Genomic DNA, 18,266 nt, shown 5'->3' with positions numbered 1-18,266 from the left:
AGGGAGCCAGTGACCGGCGAGTTGAAGAGCTTCACTCCCCGCCAGCAGGAGCATTGGCCGCGGCTACCGCATCTCGGATAACCCGCTGAGTTCCTGGCTGCTATTTCACACTCGCCCTTGATCAATCCCAATACCGATCCATGGTAATAATGAATCAATCGTTCAGATCAGATCGGCAGTGCTGCATGCATGTTACAACATCATTGTTAGCTTTATTAACATAACCATAGCCTACATTTATCTCTCTAACGTTAGGCTATCCATCTTACACCAGTCGGCCATTCGATAGCTGGAAGCGGTCAACGCCAACGTTGACTGAAAACACCCAAACTCAGTGTATCGTTTCATCTTCATGCTACACATCAACTCCTTTACATTGTATGTGAATAAATTCCTGTTATTCTAAAAATATCCCATTTCTGTCCATTCCTGGAAAAGGCTAATAATTGCTGTCAAATGATCACTCCAGTTTATATATATATAATGTTTCACATTTCGTTTTAATGCTTTTAATGTCTAATTTGTAATGCTTTTAATGCCCCCCCCCCTCCCCCCCCCGCAATTTGGTTTGGAAATGCTCCCTATTTCTGAGGTCCCAAGGTTGGTGAGTATGGCAAGCTATAAGCTATTAATACAAGCATACCGCTCAAAAAGGGCTTAATACATACAACAAACTGATCAGGCTAATCATTTTTTAATGAAAATGACCACAAGACAACCTCCTGTGCATAGTTGAAATGGTAGTGGGATACGTTGATAAACTGGAGTGATCATTTGACAGCAATTATTAGCCTTTTCCAGGAATGGACAGAAATGGGATATTTTTAGAATAACAGGAATTTATTCACATACAATGTAAAGGAGTTGATGTGTAGCATGAAGATGAAACGATACACTGAGTTTGGGTGTTTTCAGTCAACGTTGGCGTTCACCGCTTCCATTTATCGAATGGCCGACTGGTGTAAGATCGATAGCCTAACGTTAGAGAGATAAATGTAGGCTATGGTTATGTTAATAAAGGTAACAATGATGTTGTAACATGCATGCAGCACTGCCGATCTGATCTGAACGATTGATTCATTATTACCATGGATCGGTATTGGGATTGATCAAGGGCGAGTGTGAAATAGCAGCCAGGAACTCAGCGGGTTATCCGAGATGCGGTAGCCGCGGCCAATGCTCCTGCTGGCGGGGAGTGAAGCTCTTCAACTCGCCGGTCACTGGCTCCCTGGAGGAATTTAGCCTGGCTGCAATAACGTTATCGCGAACGGAATGAATACCATCTACTAGCAAACGAAACATGTTCAGTTATATTTAACCTGTTAAAACTAAGATGCCTGGATGAAAAAATAATTTCTCCAATTGATATATTTGACAAAAACAGGTTAATATGCAAGCCGGTTTTCATTGCTAAATCAAAGCGGGGAGAGCCGAGAGAGCCGGGAACGTGAGTCTACATTTCAGATAAATGTGAACTTTTTCGTGGACGCGCGTCGGCCAGAGAAGCTCAACTGCGCAAGTCAAAAGTCACCGGAAGGCCAGAAAAGCACAACTGCGCAAGTCAAAAGTCACCGGAAATAGTCAAATGACTACAAATTTGCCAAGATGGCGCGGTTCAATAGGGCTTCATTGTTGATAGCGGCCAGTGAATGGAGTGGCTGTATCCAGTTATATTAATACATCCATGCTCTCCACTGACTGCAGCCCGTTTATATTATACCTCCATGGGCTCTGGGGATTGCGGCCGCCTTGATCTCGTCTCGTGAGATTATCGTAACGGCGCGTGCATGACGTCAGAGCAAGTCGGATGCAGTCGGGTCCACCCATACCTCCATGGGTCCACCTCGGACAGAAAACTAATCGGCATGCACAGTGCGCTGACCATCGCTGACCGATTCTACCCAGCACTGCTCATCTCGAATGCACCTCATATCTGCTGATTTCTGACACACCCACCAAACGAGAGAAAATTTACCTCAAAGCCTGATGCACCGCGTTTGAGTTTTGAGGGAACATGTTGTTAAACCCGGATCCGTAGCAAAACGGCGCAGAACGTTTTGAGATTGAACTCACCCCTTGTTCTGCCACGCAATCAAATTAACTTTTTACTGTGTCTGACTGTAATTACTGACAGTGAGAGATTTCAATTAAATTAATCTAGCAGCATTTTTTTTTTTTTAGAATAATCTGTCATAAAATATGTAATCACATTTCAGATCCATGTACATTTTTCTGGTTGGTGCATGAGTATAGTTCCCTGTTCCGCTGTCGCAGAGAACAACTCCAGTAATGCAGCCCCTCATATCAAAATGTGTGCATTCATAACAGACCATCTATTCTGACGGTCCATCTAGCATTACGGTATCAATCAATCAATCAAAGCTTTATTTGTATAGCGCATTTCATACACAGAGGCAACACAATGCGCTTTACAGAGAACAAGGGAGGTGGGTATACGACCCACTCTCTACATATTCCAGAGGGAAGCAAAAAAAACAGTAATCACCCGGGGGCCAGATAAGTGAGCTGTAAAAATTCTTCCCTGACCCCTCTCAACAAGGCGATCGAGCAAGCTCCAGGAGTATGTTTGTCTGGTGGTATGACCACCCAGACCGCCTGCTGACTCAGACCCCTCTCGGTTGCTGTGGGGCCTGAACACAGATGAACAGGGGAATTAGGACAAAAGAGGAATATTCTTGTAAAGAGATGTTTATTTCATGCTCTTGTACATTTCTCCTGTATAACAATGTTGAATGCAAATATTACAAAACGATCTTACAAAAATATTTGTCACAAGTTGCTTGGCTTGCTTTTGTTTAACAACTAGATCTTCATCTCTTCCTGAGAGTGAAAAGTCTGGCAAACAGTTTATCACTTCACAAATAGGCTATAGCATCTGTATTACAAACAAAGCTCAAAATAAATACAAAGATGACACATCTGTACATATTTCATATGTCATAAGGTGCTTCCTTTGGGAAGGTGTGCTAGCTCTTAACTTTCAATGCTCCATTGCATGTGAGCAGTTGTCGTCGTCCCAGACATAGCACTGGTTCCCTGATTAAATCGAACACAAGTAATACTACAATTAAAGTCCCATTGGTTGGCTAATCACGGGACAACTGCATATAATCCACACTGACAATGTTGTCTAGTAGCTCAATCACACAAGGATGCTGTGCAGCACATCTGGACAGTCAAACAGTGCAAGTGGTGAGTCAGTGAAAAGCGTGTAACAGTCATGGTTTTCAGATATAAAGTTAGTCCACGGAAGCTTGTCCCCATCTCTCTCACCCAGATCACAAAACACAGAGGAGAATGTTATGCCAGGCATATACTCTCAAGTCAGTCTCTAAACGCTGCGCTCAACTACAGTTTTAACCCCGTTTTGGAAAGACAACCACTAAAGGTAAGGTAGGCGATTTAGGAAAAAAAAACAGGAAGAGTAAGCCGAGATTCTGAAGTGCAAATTTGCCCCTGCTGCAGCCGTGCACGAGCAACGCGCACGTGCAGCCAGACCAAATGAGTGTGTTCATTCTGGAGCAACCAGCTGACAGAGTGAGTTACAGAGCTGCTGGTCTCAGCTAAAAGAAATTAAACCGTGAAAATCCCCGCCCTCCCTTCAGGCCTCCCTCCAAAGCCCCTCCTCCAATCTGGGGAAAACTAATGAAACTCGCTAGGCAGGTTGACAGGCAGGTAGGCCTTCCAATCATTTCAAGATGGTACCCCAAAATGATTGGATAGACTTCTTAAAGTCCTGTGACTTCCAAAGGTAATGGATTTTAAAAAATCTATATTTTAGTGTCAGAGCATTTTATTTGGTGTGATGCAAACAGAATTGCAGAAAATAACAAAAAGTGCTTCTGAGCCAAATCACCGACCCCACATTTAAATGTGAGAGGCTCTGATTTCAGGATTGTGAAATGTATCCTCTATCTGCATTGCTGATCCCATCTGAGCCCCCAATTCTAGGTAGAGTGAATAATACAGCTGCTGTACACCTGGTCCAAGACCGCGTGCGAGGTGGGCACTGGGCAGCTTCCTTGTTTAATTGTGTAGCCTATCCAAACATCTTTGTACATTGCTGTCAATTTCAGGACTCATAATAATAATAAAACTTACCTTCCATACAGAAAAGAATATTGTGACAAATCACAAAGTAACAAAATCTCAAATTAGAGCCAGCACCTGTGTGAATGTAAAATATCCTATTTCAACCAGTAGGCCTATAGAAATTGGTGCGCATCAGGTTAATAGCCTACCTTGCTCGCCTACTCCTCTCACCTCGGCTGAACGATAGGACTCGCATTGGTCTTCTAGAGCATGGTATTACCGATATGATTACTGTCAAAGCTCTTATTTAAATAAGTGACTGAAACCTACCCGTTGCTGTTCATTTGTTAATTTTGATTGCTAGTAATTATGTCACCAGTACATTGAATGATTGGTGTAATATTAATTTAACTTTCATTTCAAGACTCGTAAGGCTGCGGAATAGCAGAATAATACACTAGTACACTCAAAATGAAAGCGTAATTACTCTCACACCAAAAACCTGTTTATCCTGTTAATTGAAAACGTTTGGAAAATACTTATATATATTATATATTTTTCCAGAGGGTAGGCTACATAATTGAAAGTGATGAATAGGCCTATGTGGCTGTGCTTAGATGGCAGTCGGAATCAGTCTCACAACAAATCTCAAACTTGCTACACAGGTCTGAGACTTGGCGTGAAATTTGGTCGCAGTCCCCGCATATTGTACGTCCAAACTGATAAATGCTGAACTTGACATGGAAATGACCCATATGCCCAGCTTTCTGTCCCACCACCGCTTAATAAATGAGGGCCAGTGAGTACAGGCGAGGAGCTAGCAGACAGAACACCCAACTCTCTCCTAAGGTCATCTAAGCGGGCAGGAGCTCCTCCACCACATGGCCCCCAGACAGCATGTTCAGCTCCTCCAGGTCCAGGGGGGGGTCCAGGCTGAAGGGGTCCTCCTGGAAGTCCAGGCTGGGCAGAGCTCCAGGGAGGTCCTGGTATGCTGGAGACGGGGAGAGAGGAAGAGGGGCCGGAGGAAATGAGGGAGAGGGAGAGAGAGTGGGAGGGAGACAGAGAGAGAGACATGGAAAGAGTGAGAGATAGAAGAGAGAGGGGTGAGATAAACAAGGGTGAGGTGTTGGGGCCAGGTGTTGGGATCAGGTGTTGGGTGTCTCTGGAGCTTGTCCAGAAAGCTGCTGCTCCCCTGGTGTTCAACCACCCCAAGTTCTCCCACACAAATTCCCTTCTCCGTTCTCTACTTTGGCTCCCTGTAGCGGCTCGCATCCAGTTTAAAACTCTGTTTAAAACCTTTTTAAGAGGAAAAAACAAAGCAGCTGGTCTTGGGTGCCATATTCACGTTCAGCCCAGTTGGTCTGGTTAGGGTCCTCGTTAGGGTCAAGTGTTGGGGTCAAGTGTTAGGGTCATGGGTAAGGGTCAGGTGTAAGGGTCTTACGTGTCATGTTCAGGTTGTGGAACTCTGCGCTGAAGTGGTTCTGGTCCTGCTGTGGGGTCTGTGAACCTGCTTCTCTGCTGCAGAACCGGTCTTTCTCCGATCCAGACCGAGACCCAGAGTCTGGGAGACACTGCTCGGCCCAGGGAGGCTCCTTACTGAGCTGGCCCAGCTGGATGGAGGGAGGCAGGGAGGAGGAGGAGAAAAACAACTGGTGTTGAATTGAAACAACAAAGACAAATGAATCAAAAGGATCAGGTGCAGGTATGGACTTTACTTTTTATGCTTGGATGTTTAGTGGCCTGGCATTGGCTGCCCTGGTTCTGGATGTGGGTGTGGCGGTTGTGGCGTGGTGGTTCTGGTGTGGTGGTTCTGGTGTGGTGGTTCTGGTATGGTGGTTCTGGTGTGGTGTTCTCACCTGTTGGGACAGAGCCTCTGTCTGGCTGGGCGTCAGGTGGAGACCAACATAGCCTTGCTGGACAGGGTCCAACACAGAGGAGCTCTGAGAGGAGGAAGGGAGGAGAGGGGAGGACAATGAAGGATAGGGGAGGATAGGAGAGGGGAGGAGATGAGTATAGGGGAGAAGAGAGAGGAGTGAGGAGGATAGGAGTATAAGGGAGGAGAGGCGTGTAGGGGAGGAGAGGAGAGTATAAGGGAGGAGAGGAGTATAGGGGAGGAGAGGAGTATAGGGGAGGAGAGGAAAGAGGAGTATAGGGGAAGAGAGGGGAGTAGAGAACAAGGGAGGGAAGGAGAGATGTCATTGAAGGCAACCACAGGAACCTGAGACCTCAACCTTAAAACACGCCCTGACTAGTGTTGTCACGATACCAAAATTATGACTTCGATACGATACTTGCCCAAAATATCTCGATACGATACCGAAACGATACCACGGCGAAAATCTAAAACATAAGGAAAAGTAATGGAATAATAGACAACAGAACAAGGAACTTTAAATTGTTGGCTTTTTTTAGTGCTCTTTTCAGTCTTTTTGCATCTTTTGAGTCTTTATCATATTTCCTGTAGCTTTCAAACACAGCTGGAAGGGAAGGCTGCCTCGACTAGGTGGTTTGGGATTGTGCTGGCTTTTTGTTTGTTTGTCTGTGTGGGGAGAAATCAATAAATTATGCCTATGTTGTTGCAAACTGTGAGATAATAAGAAGAACTTGAAAAGCTTATTATTATTAATTAACCCAGGCCTATTGAAGCATTTTTGCTATTCCAAATTATCATTAGAGATAATTGTCTCACGGTTAACAGTTCTCTCGCTCTAGGTCGTCGGAGCAGGTATTGATTTTTTTGTCACACGTGCGCTAGGCAGAGCTAAGCTTGCAGCCAGGCTGCAGCTACGCTAGCTAAAAGTCTCATGCTACGGATGAAAATTAGCTTCTCTAGCCATCATCTGGTGCAATAAATGTATTGTGCATTCATCCATTCAAACATACGGTAGGCTAAATATCCTTCAGTTGTATTCAGTTACAGTACTGGTGTTGCTGCTGTGTGTGTCTTATCTTCTATCACATTCGCTAACCTGTCGCTCTTTGAATTGTTTGTGTAAGTCGGTATGTCTGTCTGCAAGATGCTTTGCCAGGTTGGTCGTATTGGCTCCCTTGGTTTGTATAGATTTGTAGCATCGTTTACAGATGGGCTTTGTAATGTCCGTGGGCTTGCCCTCACTGTCGGCTCTGTAAGCAAAATAATGCCAGATTTCGCTGCGCGCATCAGCTTTATCGACAAGCTGTGGACTGTCGACATTTGTACTTGTAGCCATCTCAGGTTAGCTACCGTCCTCTCGAAGATGCTGCGTGCATATGAGGGGGGGGGAAACTGTTGCGCTGCTCACTGCAGAGTGACAGAGCAAGGAGAGAGAGAGAGCGCGCGCACACCCACACCCACAGTACTGCCCCGCGACTCAGGGATCTTGGGAGAGAGAAGCAGAGTGCTATTAGCCTACAAACAAACACGGCTTCACTGTCGCATGAACGCAACTCAATATATACGGCTCTTATTAAAACACTATCTTTCTTAAAGTATCGATACTTTAAAGTTGGGTATTGTACCGTTTTTGACGACAGAGTATCGCGGCACTTTTCTAGTATGGATACACCGTGCAACACTACCCCTGCCACACAGCCTCATCCATCCACAGTTCACATCAGACATAATAAAGACCACTAACACACAAACGCACATCAGACATAATAAAGACTAACCCTAACCCTAACCCACTAACACACAAACGCACTTCAGAGCCCTGTGTGATGATCACAGAGTGGCGGGGTCCCGGCGGCCCCCTGGTCCACGCTGGAGCTCACCTGGGGGAAGCCTGCAGCCGCCTGGGGTCGGTTCTTCAGGCCGGGGGCCCTCTGCTGGGGCCAGACCCTCCCCTGGGCCTGGCTCTGGCTCCGCCCCGCCTCCAGCTTGGAGTCCTTGCTTCCCTGCTTGGACGCCGGCGCATTCTGAAGCCTCCGGAGGTCGGCACCCTGGAACAGCGGGTACGGGCGTTGGTCGCCCCACTGGCCCTGGTCACTGTGCTGCTTCTGGGGAAACTGGGCGCCATGTTGGATCTGCCGGGGCTGCAGAGCCTCTGGTGTCTGGGCTGGTTGGTGCCACTGGTACAGCGGGGCCGGGGGGTGCTGGAGGTGAGGCCCTGGCTGAACATGCTGCTGTGGTCGCTGATGGAAATGTTGGTATGACTGAGCTTGTGCTTGCTGCAGGTGCTGCTGCTGTTGTTGTTGTTGTTGTTGTTGTTGTAAGTAGAGTCTTTGGTGATGTGTATGCTGCTGCTGCAGATTTGACAGGTCCTGCCTGTCTGTCTGAACTTGCTGGTATGGACACACTTGAGTCTGCCTCTGATGCTGCTGTTGTTGATGTTGTTCCTGTTGTTGTTGTTGTTGTTGATGGTGCTGTTGTTGATGTTGTTGTTGTTGTTGATGGTGTTCTTGGTGTTGTTGATGTTGTTGGTGTTGTTGATGTTGTTGTTGATGGAGTTGTTGTTGATGGTGTTCTTGGTGTTGTTGATGTTGTTGGTGTTGTTGTTGTTGTTGTTGATGATAGTGTTGTTGATAGTGGTGTTGCTGATGGAGATTGTGTTTCTGTGGGAGCTGATGTTGTTGTTGTTGTTGTTGTTGACCCTGCTGATGCAGTGCTGCTAGGGTGTGGGTCTCCAGGCCTGCCTGCTGCAGCTGCCCCTCCCTCAGAGAGAGCTGCTGGTGGGGAAGGACAGCACCAGGACCTGGACCTGGGGCGGGCAGCTGGCTGCAGGGGGGGTTAGCCGGGCTCTGATCCTTTGAGCCCTGGCTGCTGGTGTCCAGGAGGACTCCCTACCAACAGTAACATCAACAGAACATCACCAACAGAGAACACGTACCAACAGATACACATACATCACTAATAGAGACACATACCAACTGTGTGGTGTTAGTGTATATACATCACTAATAGAGACACATACCAACTGTGTGGTGTTAGTGTATATACATCACTAATAGAGACACATACCAACTGTGTGGTGTTACTGTATATACATCACTAATAGAGACACATACCAACTGTGTGGTGTTACTGTGTGTGTATATATATATATATATATATATATCAGTGTGGTGATGTTATTGTATATATATATATATATCTCTGTGTGGTGATGTTATTGTATATATCTCTGTGTGGTGATATTATTGTATATATCTCTATGTGTGGTGATGTTACTGTATATATACATATGTGTGGTGATGTTATTGTATATCTCTCTATGTGTGATGATGTTATAGTATATATCCCTGTGTGGTGATGTTATAGTATATATCTCTATGTGGTGATGTTATAGTATATATCTCTGTGTGGTGATGTTATAATATATATCTCTGTGTGGTGATGTTATTGTATATATATCTCTGTGTGATGTTATTGTATATATCTCTATGTGTGGTGATGTTACTGTATATATCTATGTGTGGTGATGTTACTGTATATATCCATGTGTGGTGATGTTATGGTATATATCCATATGTGTGGTGATGTTATGGTATATATCCATGTGTGGTGATGTTATTGTATATATCTCTATGTGTGGTGATGTTACTGTATATATCCATGTGTGGTGATGTTATGGTATATATCCATATGTGTGGTGATGTTATTGTATATCTCTCCATGTGTGGTGTTGTTACTGTATATATATATCTCTATGTGTGGTGATGTTATAGTATATATATCTCTATGTGTGGTGATGTTATTGTATACATCTCTCTGTGTGGTGATGTTACTGTATATATCTCTGTGTGATGTTATTGTATATATCTCTGTGTGATGTTATTGTATATATCTCTGTGTGGTGATGTTACTGTATATATCTACAGTATGTGTGGTGATGTTACTGTATATATCCATGTGTGGTGATGTTACTGTATATATCCATATGTGTGGTGATGTTACTGTATATATCCATGTGTGGTGATGTTACTGTATATATCCATATGTGTGGTGATGTTACTGTATATATCTCTCTGTGTGCTGATGTTATTGTATATATCTATGTGTGGTGATGTTACTGTATATATCTCTATGGTGATGTTATTGTATATATCTCTGTGTGGTGATGTTACTGTATATATCTCTATGTGTGGTGATGTTATTGTATATATATCTGTGTGGTGATGTTATTGTATATATCTTTGTGTGGTGATGCCACTGTACATCTATCTGTGTGGTGATGTTACTGTATACATTTCTATGTGTGTGGTGATGTTATTGTATATATCTGTGTGGTGATGTTATTGTATATATCTCTATGTGTGTATGTTATTGTATATCTGTGTGGTGATGTTATTGTATATATCTCTATGTGTGTATGTTATTGTATATCTGTGTGGTGATTTTACTGTATGAGTCAGTGTGGTGATGTTACTGTATATATCTCTCTGTGTGGTGATGTTACTGTATATCTCTATGTGTGGTGTTATTGTATATATATATATATATATATATATATATATATATATATATATATCTGTGTGGTGATGTTACTGTATGTATGAGTCAGCGTGGTGTTACTGTATGTATGATAAATGGACACACACATTCACACCAATGGCGGCAGCTGCCATGCAAGGTGCTAACCTGCTCATTGGGAGCAATTTGGGGTTAGGTGTCTTGCTCAAGGACACTTCAACATGTGGACAGTCGGAGCTGGGAACCGAAGATCATTGAACGACCCACTCTACCAACTGAGCTACAGCCGCCACATGTATGAGTCAGCGTATTGGTGTTACTGTATGAGTCAGCGTGGTGTTACCTGGGTGATTGAGGACAGTGTTGGGGAGCCCACAGGGGAGAACTGTTTTGCCTGGTGCCACCGAGCTTCTCCACCAGGGGGCACCACCAGAGGGCTGAGCGGGGTCCGCCTCCTGGACAGGGACTGGCCAATAGGACGTGGCGAGCCGGACAGAGAGGAGGAGGAGCAAGAGCGAGAGCCACCAATCCCGCTGCTGTAGCTGCAGTGGCTGGCGGCTGATTGGAGGGACTGGCCGCTGAGGGAGGAGCTGCTGAGGAAGGACTGCAGCGATTGGTTGCTGGGGCAGGACTGTAGGGAGGGGTTGCTCAGCGACAGGTGTAGGGAGGCGGAGCTCAGGGAGCTGGGGAGGGAGTGGCTGCTGAGTGATGATTGGATGTTGTGGCTCATGGACGACGGGAGGAGGGGGTGACTCAGCGAGCCCTGGAGAGACACAGAGAGACCTGAGGAGAGAGAGAGAGACCATCAACACACAGGAGAGATAGAGACCTGAGGACAGAGAGAGACCGTCAACACACAGAGACCTGAGGACAGAGAGACACTATCAACACAAAGGAGAGACAGAGACCTGAGGACAGAGAGAGACACTGTCAACACACAGGAGAGACGCAGAGAGACCTGAGGACAGATAGACAATTGTCAACACACAGGAGAGACACAGAGAGACCTGAGGACAGAGAGACACTGTCAAACAGTCACTATACTAATAAACCATCATTCAACCCCAAAGCCCCAATAAATGGGAATATATTTTAAGCCATGTAGGCACAATGCATTCTGGTAAAAATATATGTTTCAATGAGCTTCTAAACCAGCCGGTGAACCTGGTTCCTCATACATAGCGAATCGACATTTGAAACTGGATAAACTGTTACGTTAAATTCGGGAAGTCGACGCCCCCTGGCCACCAAAGATGCATGACTGGAGTGAACGGAGGGCGTGGCCTAGTGCACCTCCACTACCAGAGCCTCCCCAATGGACCCACCTGGCAGGTGGAAGGGCTCCTCCCGGACCCCTAGCTCCCCCAGCTCAGAGGGCCTCCCAGGCAGGTTCCCCGTGCTGCAGGCCGTGCCCAGGGGGTCTGAGTCCAGCAGGGAGCCCCCTGGCTGCGGGGAGGGGAGGTGCAGGCTGGAGAGGTCAGGGAGGGAGCCGCTGGTGCTGAAGACGGCAGGAATGTCCAGCAGAGAGGGCGGCTGCTCTGGAGAGACCAGGAGACTGAGGAGAGGAGGGGAGGAGGAGAGGAGAGAGAAGAGAGGAGGATAGGGGAAGAGAGGAGGAGGAGAGATGAGTGACGGACGGGAGTGAAGACAGAGGTTAAGAGGTTGGTGTGATCTATGTGAGAGCCTGTAGCTGAGCAGTAGAAGCGTCTGTACCTGATACCCGGGAGCTCCCGGGTTTTGCTGTGTCCAATACAGAGGGCGGGAGACTAGGATGAGACCAGACAAGGAAGGCTTTAGTATAAAGTAAACAGGAGCACAGTGAACCTGTCGTCCCCCACCCGTGACGCAGGTCGTCAGCATGTCAGCATGTACAGCTGTTCAAGTATTGATTTGAAAGTATGGTGTGAATTACAATATCAGTGATTAGAATAGTTAAAGCTGCAATCATTTATTTTATTCGCATTGTCAAAACGAATGAAAACCACCTGATATCAGATTGTTTCACTGAGCCATAGTGTCTTAATAGCGCCCTACTTCAATGACTCATCCCTACCGGTCGCCAGGTTGTGTGTTGTCAATAGCCTGCCAGTGCCTTTGCTCCGCCCCTCCCTGCCTTATATGGCCATTCGTTATAACCTTTCATTTGTAAACAAGTTCACACGAGTCGTTTATTGCCTTCTAGTGGTAAAATAACACACGACGGTTTATAAAAAATAAAACACAGCCATGCAATAAGATGGAATGATAATCTATTGTTCATTTAAAATGTGCCCACAACAGTGCTTCCTTTCAGGAGTTATTGAAACAGTCTCTGCCTCCCTCTGCTGTAGTGTTACTGCCACCATAGTGGTACGCTCATCTCATTCGACAGGGTCTACAGTAAGAACGGTAGGTACTGGGAAAAATGAATTGTGACGAGCACCCCCCCGGTGGTGGACTCTGGTACTTGTGTGAAATACAGACGGACGGACGTACAGGGGACAAATTAATATCCCCCATACCGATTTTATGGGGGTGGGGGACAACCAGAACTGAAGTAATCATCATCATCATCACAAAGCTCAACTTCAATCCCATCAGTCATGAAACACAGGGACTTCCTTGGTGACTGTAGCCATGGAGACCGCACCTTCCTGGAGCTGCACGGCTGTTTCCCCTCTTCTAGAACGTTCTCCTCTATGGGCGGCACCGGGTACGGAAACACTGATGGGACAAAACAGGCAGGCATGGTTAAGCAATTTCACATCAATCACTGCCTTCCGTTGTGCCCTTGAGCAAGACACTTAGTAATTAACTTAATTTTATTTTAAAGTAAAGCGTCTCATCACATACTATCGTAAAAAAAACAAAAAAACTCCAATACTGAGAACCCTCCATCTTAAGCTTCATTCATGACTACTGATTTGAGAGTGAGACTGGTGGTGGACATGGAGGCTGGGGACATACTCCTGTGCTTCGCCCTGGAGCTCAGGCTGTGGGTGGGGCTTAGCAGCTCCCCTGATTGGCTGGTCCTCTTTACACTGGTGTGCAGGGCGGAGTCTGAGTTCGTCCTGCGGAGAGGAGAGGAGGAGAGGGTTTAGAGGAGGAGGACCGGAAAAATAAAAGCTGTGAAAATAAAGGATGAAGAAAAATACAAATAAAAGAACTAGATGACCTGTTGAGGGCTGTTGTGGAAGGCTGGATGTTCTAACCTGTTAAGAGCTGTTATGGAAGGATGGATGTTCTAACCTGTTAAGAGCTGTTATGGAAGGCTGGATGTTCTAACCTGTTAAGAGCTGTTATGGAAGGCTGGATGTTCTAACCTGTTAAGAGCTGTTATGGAAGGCTGGATGTTCTAACCTGTTAAGAGCTGTTATGGAAGGCTGGATATTCTCACCTGTTAAGAGCCGTTATGGAAGGATGGATGTTCTAACCTGTTAAGAGCTGTTATGGAAGGCTGGATGTTCTAACCTGTTAAGAGCTGTTATGGAAGGCTGGATGTTCTAACCTGTTAAGAGCTGTTATGGAAGGCTGGATGTTCTCACCTGTTAAGAGCTGTTATGGAAGGCTGGATGTTCTAACCTGTTAAGAGCTGTTATGGAAGGCTGGATATTCTCACCTGTTAAGAGCTGTTGTGGAAGGATGGATGTTCTGGCCTGCGTCACTCTGGGAGCTGCTGGTCCAGTTCCTATGAGGAGGACACAGAAACATGTCATTATAATGAGATATTCTGTGTGTGTGTGCGCGCGCATCTGTAATGCTCCTTATCTTTATTCATAAGGATCCCCACTAGCTGCTGCTGTAGCAACCGCTAATCATATAATTATATGAATAAACTATACAAGTTTATTAAGATTATTATGAATCTTCCTCAGTCCTTTGTAACACTCCGATGTCCTCTCATTTATCCTGTGTTCAGCTGTAGCAGCACACGGATGAGAGACCTGCCCTCTTACACACAAACACACGTCCTTCAGCTCACCATCGCCAGCTGGCCTCGGGGGCGGGCGGGGCGGGGGCGGGCCGGTAGGGGGCGCTGTCCGCCTGGGGAGGGAGTTAAAGTCTGTCCTCACACCTGGACACAGTCACACCTGGACACAGTCACACCTGGATACAGTCATCCCTGTTGGTTACGAATGGGATGACAGGTACCTCTTCAGCTCCCTAATCTCCTGGTTATGTAAGAGGATCAGCCAGTACATTAAGCTCAAGGCTTAGGACAGACTTGTTAAGACAGTACTGCGGGTGTATTCGACGTCTGTATAGGAAGCAGTTGTTCTTTCAGTCATAAGAACAATATGGCGCTGAATGTCAAAAAGCTCTCCTCAAGTCCTTCTCTCAAACTACACTGGAGGTGAGAACAAGAGGTCCATTCCCCCAAATATGTTTAGGGAAGGAGGCAAGTAGACAAGAAAGGACTGAAGGAAAGAGCTTTCAAAAGAGAGACATCTGTGATGCAACTACTGACTGGCTGCTCTGACTTGTTTTTGGTAAGGATACGTGTCTTCTGTTTGGTCGAATTGGGAAACTGAGCGGTCCATCGCCCTGCTCCCGGTCTGCCATTGGGTGGCGCCTTGTGGTGTGCCCACAGGAGGGGGGCGCGCCCTGGGAGGGAGGGAGGGCACACACACACACACACACACACAATTAAGAAACAGTCTTCCCACCCACAGCTCAGTTGGGCAATCACAGGGTGGCAGCACTGAGCGCTGATGTAACAGGAAATCAGGAACATCCGCAGCTCACAGAAAAAAAGAAGAGCAGCAGCAATGGTTAATCTGTCTGATCAGCCAGGGGTTCCTAACACCTCTTCACTTCTCACCTGACAGTCAAACACCTCTTCACTTCTCACCTGAACGTCTGAGGAGTTCCTAACACCTCTTCACTTCTCACCTGACAGTCTGAGGGGTTCCTAACACCTCTTCACTTCTCACCTGACAGTCTGAGGGGTTCCTAACACCTCTTCACTTTTCACCTGAACGTCTGAGGAGTTCCTAACACCTCTTCACTTCTCACCTGACAGTCTGAGGGGTTCCTAACACCTCTTCACTTCTCACCTGACAGTCTGAGGGGTTCCTAACACCTCTTCACTTCTCACCTGACAGTCTGAGGGGTTCCTAACACCTCTTCACTTCTCACCTGACAGTCTGAGGGGTTCCTAACACCTCTTCACTTCTCACCTGACAGTCTGAGGAGTTCCTAACACCTCTGTTAACTTCTCACCAGATGGTCTAAAGGGTTCTTAACACCTCTTCACTTCTCACCTGATGGTCTGAGGGGTTCCTCCCAATCTGGTTGACGTTGGGCAGGGAGCCTCCGTAATACGGCCCCAGGCTTCGGGCCTGCTGCGCTCTCTGCACCTGGATCTGGACACGGAGAGTAGAGCAGGAGGGGTGAGGAGAGGAGGAGGGGCAAGGAGAGGAGGGACGAGGAGAGGAGGAGGGGTGAGGAGAGGAGGGACGAGGAGAGCAGGAGGGGTGAGGAGAGGAGGAGGGGTGAGGAGAGGAGGGGTGAGGAGAGCAGGAGGGGTGAGGAGAGCAGGAGGGGTGAGGACAGGAGGAGGGGTGAGGACAGGAGGAGGGATGGGGAGAGGAGGGGTGAGGAGAGCAGGAGGGGTGAGGAGAGGAGGAGGGGTGAGGACAGGAGGAGGGGTGAGGACAGGAGGAGGGATGGGGAGAGTGAGTTGGGTACAAATCAGTGTAACAAATACATTTCTGCATGCCCAAGGTTGGACTCGAACCCCTGTCTTCCACGTGACAGACACCGTTTTAACCAGCTACACCAATGAAAAGCAAAGCTAGCCCTGGACTGTATTTATAAGAGGAGTGAGTTTAACCAACAACTAGTTACCTACTTGAGGACTCTCTCTCTTGCTCGGTTACACAAGGACATAAAGTGTTTTGTGAAGTTCTTATAAACAGGTTGTCATAGCAGCAGGTAAGGAGGTTTCCCTGGTTTGTCATTTAGTAGCAAAGCTGCCTAGGTCAGAGGTCAGGAACCTTCATCCAGAGGGTTGCCGATGCCTGACCCAGGCCCAAAGTTGATCCAGTGACAGAGGAGAACGCAGAACGCTGCTGATTGAAAGCGGAGGCTTTTGCTCCTCATTCCCCTCTCAAGCATTTCGTATTGCAAACTGCACAAAACTCTTGATTCTAAAACAAAAACAAGAGCCTGAGGGGAGTCAACGGTCAGCTAGACGTCAAAGATAAAACCCAGGCTTGGCCCAGGATCAGCTGCCCCTCTGAGGGCCGACCAGGGTCTCCCTGACTGAGGGGAATGACAGCCCGATTCCGGGCGACAGCCTGATGCATGCTTCAGGAGCCAGTGTGTCACCACGGACCAGAATGCTCTGCTGGCTGCCATCTCGGGGTGTCACTACGGACCAGAAGCCCACTGCTGCTATTTTAGTGCTGCATACGCGTGGCTGCTAAATAAATAACACAACTGGAGAGACTGGTCACCATGGGGGACGAGGCCCTGCCTGTCACTCCAGCCACGGCCACACGAGTCAGCAGGATGTGCTTACGATCCGTTCTTCTATAGGATGTGCTGAACGCAGGCGTGAAATCCCACAGAGAAAGCGACTCTGTTGCTCGGATTACCTGACCAACTACTCTGATATGGAGATCGATTCCGGTACAGACGAGTCATCCATGTTGTCCTTCAAAGGACGGTTTCCATATAGAGAATTCATTGAAAATTTGACGGGGCCTCAGAGCCCCTCCAGTCTACTCTTAACAGATATGCTGTGTACTGCATAGCCTTCATCTCTGGGGTCCTCCATGGGGTTAAAGAGTCTGCTTCCACGATCAGAATCACTCTGAAAGCACATCAACTAAGAAGCATTCACGGGCAGAAATACGATGCCACAAATAGCAAAACCCACCATCTACTCCCAAATATTTACATTGGTGTTTAATTGAGACCGCTAATGTGAATGCTTTGGCTGGCCCGTCCAGCAGGCGAGACCAACAGCGTAATGTGAACTGTTGGACGAGCCCAGAGGTGGACGGATCCGCTATTCAACAGGTGTTTGGGGTATGCACGCTATCAACCAGCAGCTTACGTGATTTGTGGAGTAAAAACAACAACTAATAAGTTAATGTCTCGCCCGAGGATTAATTGGTTCTTTAAATTGCGTCCGAGGCGAGACTACTTAACTGGTGCATTAAGTTAGCAAAAAAAAAAATCTCAACCGTGCGAAATGTTGTGCGCTGCTTGGCTAACGGTAACGTTACGGCCTGACACGGGGCTTTCTTACTCTAACGATGCGAGTTCGGTCAGAACAGGCGGGCACAGTTAGTTTCGACAGCTTTCTTGATTTGTGTGTTGCCATGTCGCGGCTGTCAGCTCATATAGTAAGTAACGGGAGGCCGGGCCTCTGGACGTACCCTGGTGGAAGTTATATCCATCATAACCTCTTGGAAAGCAGCAGTGTCTTCGGCTTGTCGCTGGGTGAGCAACGCTATCTTCTCGCTAAACTTCCGCGGATTGCTGGACCCCGGGCCCTGGCCGGGTCCGTACCCGCCGCTGCCAGTGCCTGCCATAAACATTTTAAGCAGATTTTATTGAACAGTTAACTGCTCAAACCCTTCCCTTGAGGACGAGCTAACTGGCTAACTGTTTGCGACCTGAGACGGACCACCTTCTAAACGTTTTTCCAGAGGCAATATGGGATATGTAGTTCATTCAACAAAAGTAGCCGGTGATGAAAAAACGAATTAAACTACAACACCCATGCTCAACACATGATCACTGTAAAAAAAAAAAAAAAACTAATGGATGTGGGATTTGTAGTTGCATTAATAATTTCAGACATACTGAATGTTTAACCTAAATAACT

General features: G+C 46.8%; 1 protein-coding gene across 1 annotated transcript; it reads right to left on the bottom strand.

Moving 5' to 3' along the window:
* Positions 1–3,524: 3,524 nt before the first annotated feature.
* Positions 3,525–17,976, bottom strand: LOC311322826 (CREB-regulated transcription coactivator 2-like; the record flags this gene model as incomplete). The annotated part of the gene is made up of 14 exons (XM_084454944.1): positions 3,525–5,044; positions 5,495–5,663; positions 5,910–5,993; positions 7,807–8,814; positions 10,788–11,227; positions 11,770–11,999; positions 12,158–12,210; positions 13,074–13,147; positions 13,391–13,494; positions 14,043–14,111; positions 14,406–14,467; positions 14,924–15,028; positions 15,688–15,789; positions 17,815–17,976. The coding sequence occupies 14 exons, from the start codon at positions 17,974–17,976 to the stop codon at positions 4,908–4,910; spliced, it is 2,799 nt and encodes a 932-aa protein (XP_084311070.1). The 3' UTR covers positions 3,525–4,907.
* Between the last annotated feature and the right edge of the window lie 290 nt (positions 17,977–18,266).

This window comes from Borostomias antarcticus (genome assembly GCF_949987555.1).
Source record: "Borostomias antarcticus genome assembly, chromosome: 21".
NCBI lineage: Eukaryota > Metazoa > Chordata > Actinopteri > Stomiiformes > Stomiidae > Borostomias > Borostomias antarcticus.
The sequence above is the reverse complement of the archived record's forward strand: the minus strand, read 5'-3'. Positions and strand labels throughout refer to the sequence as shown.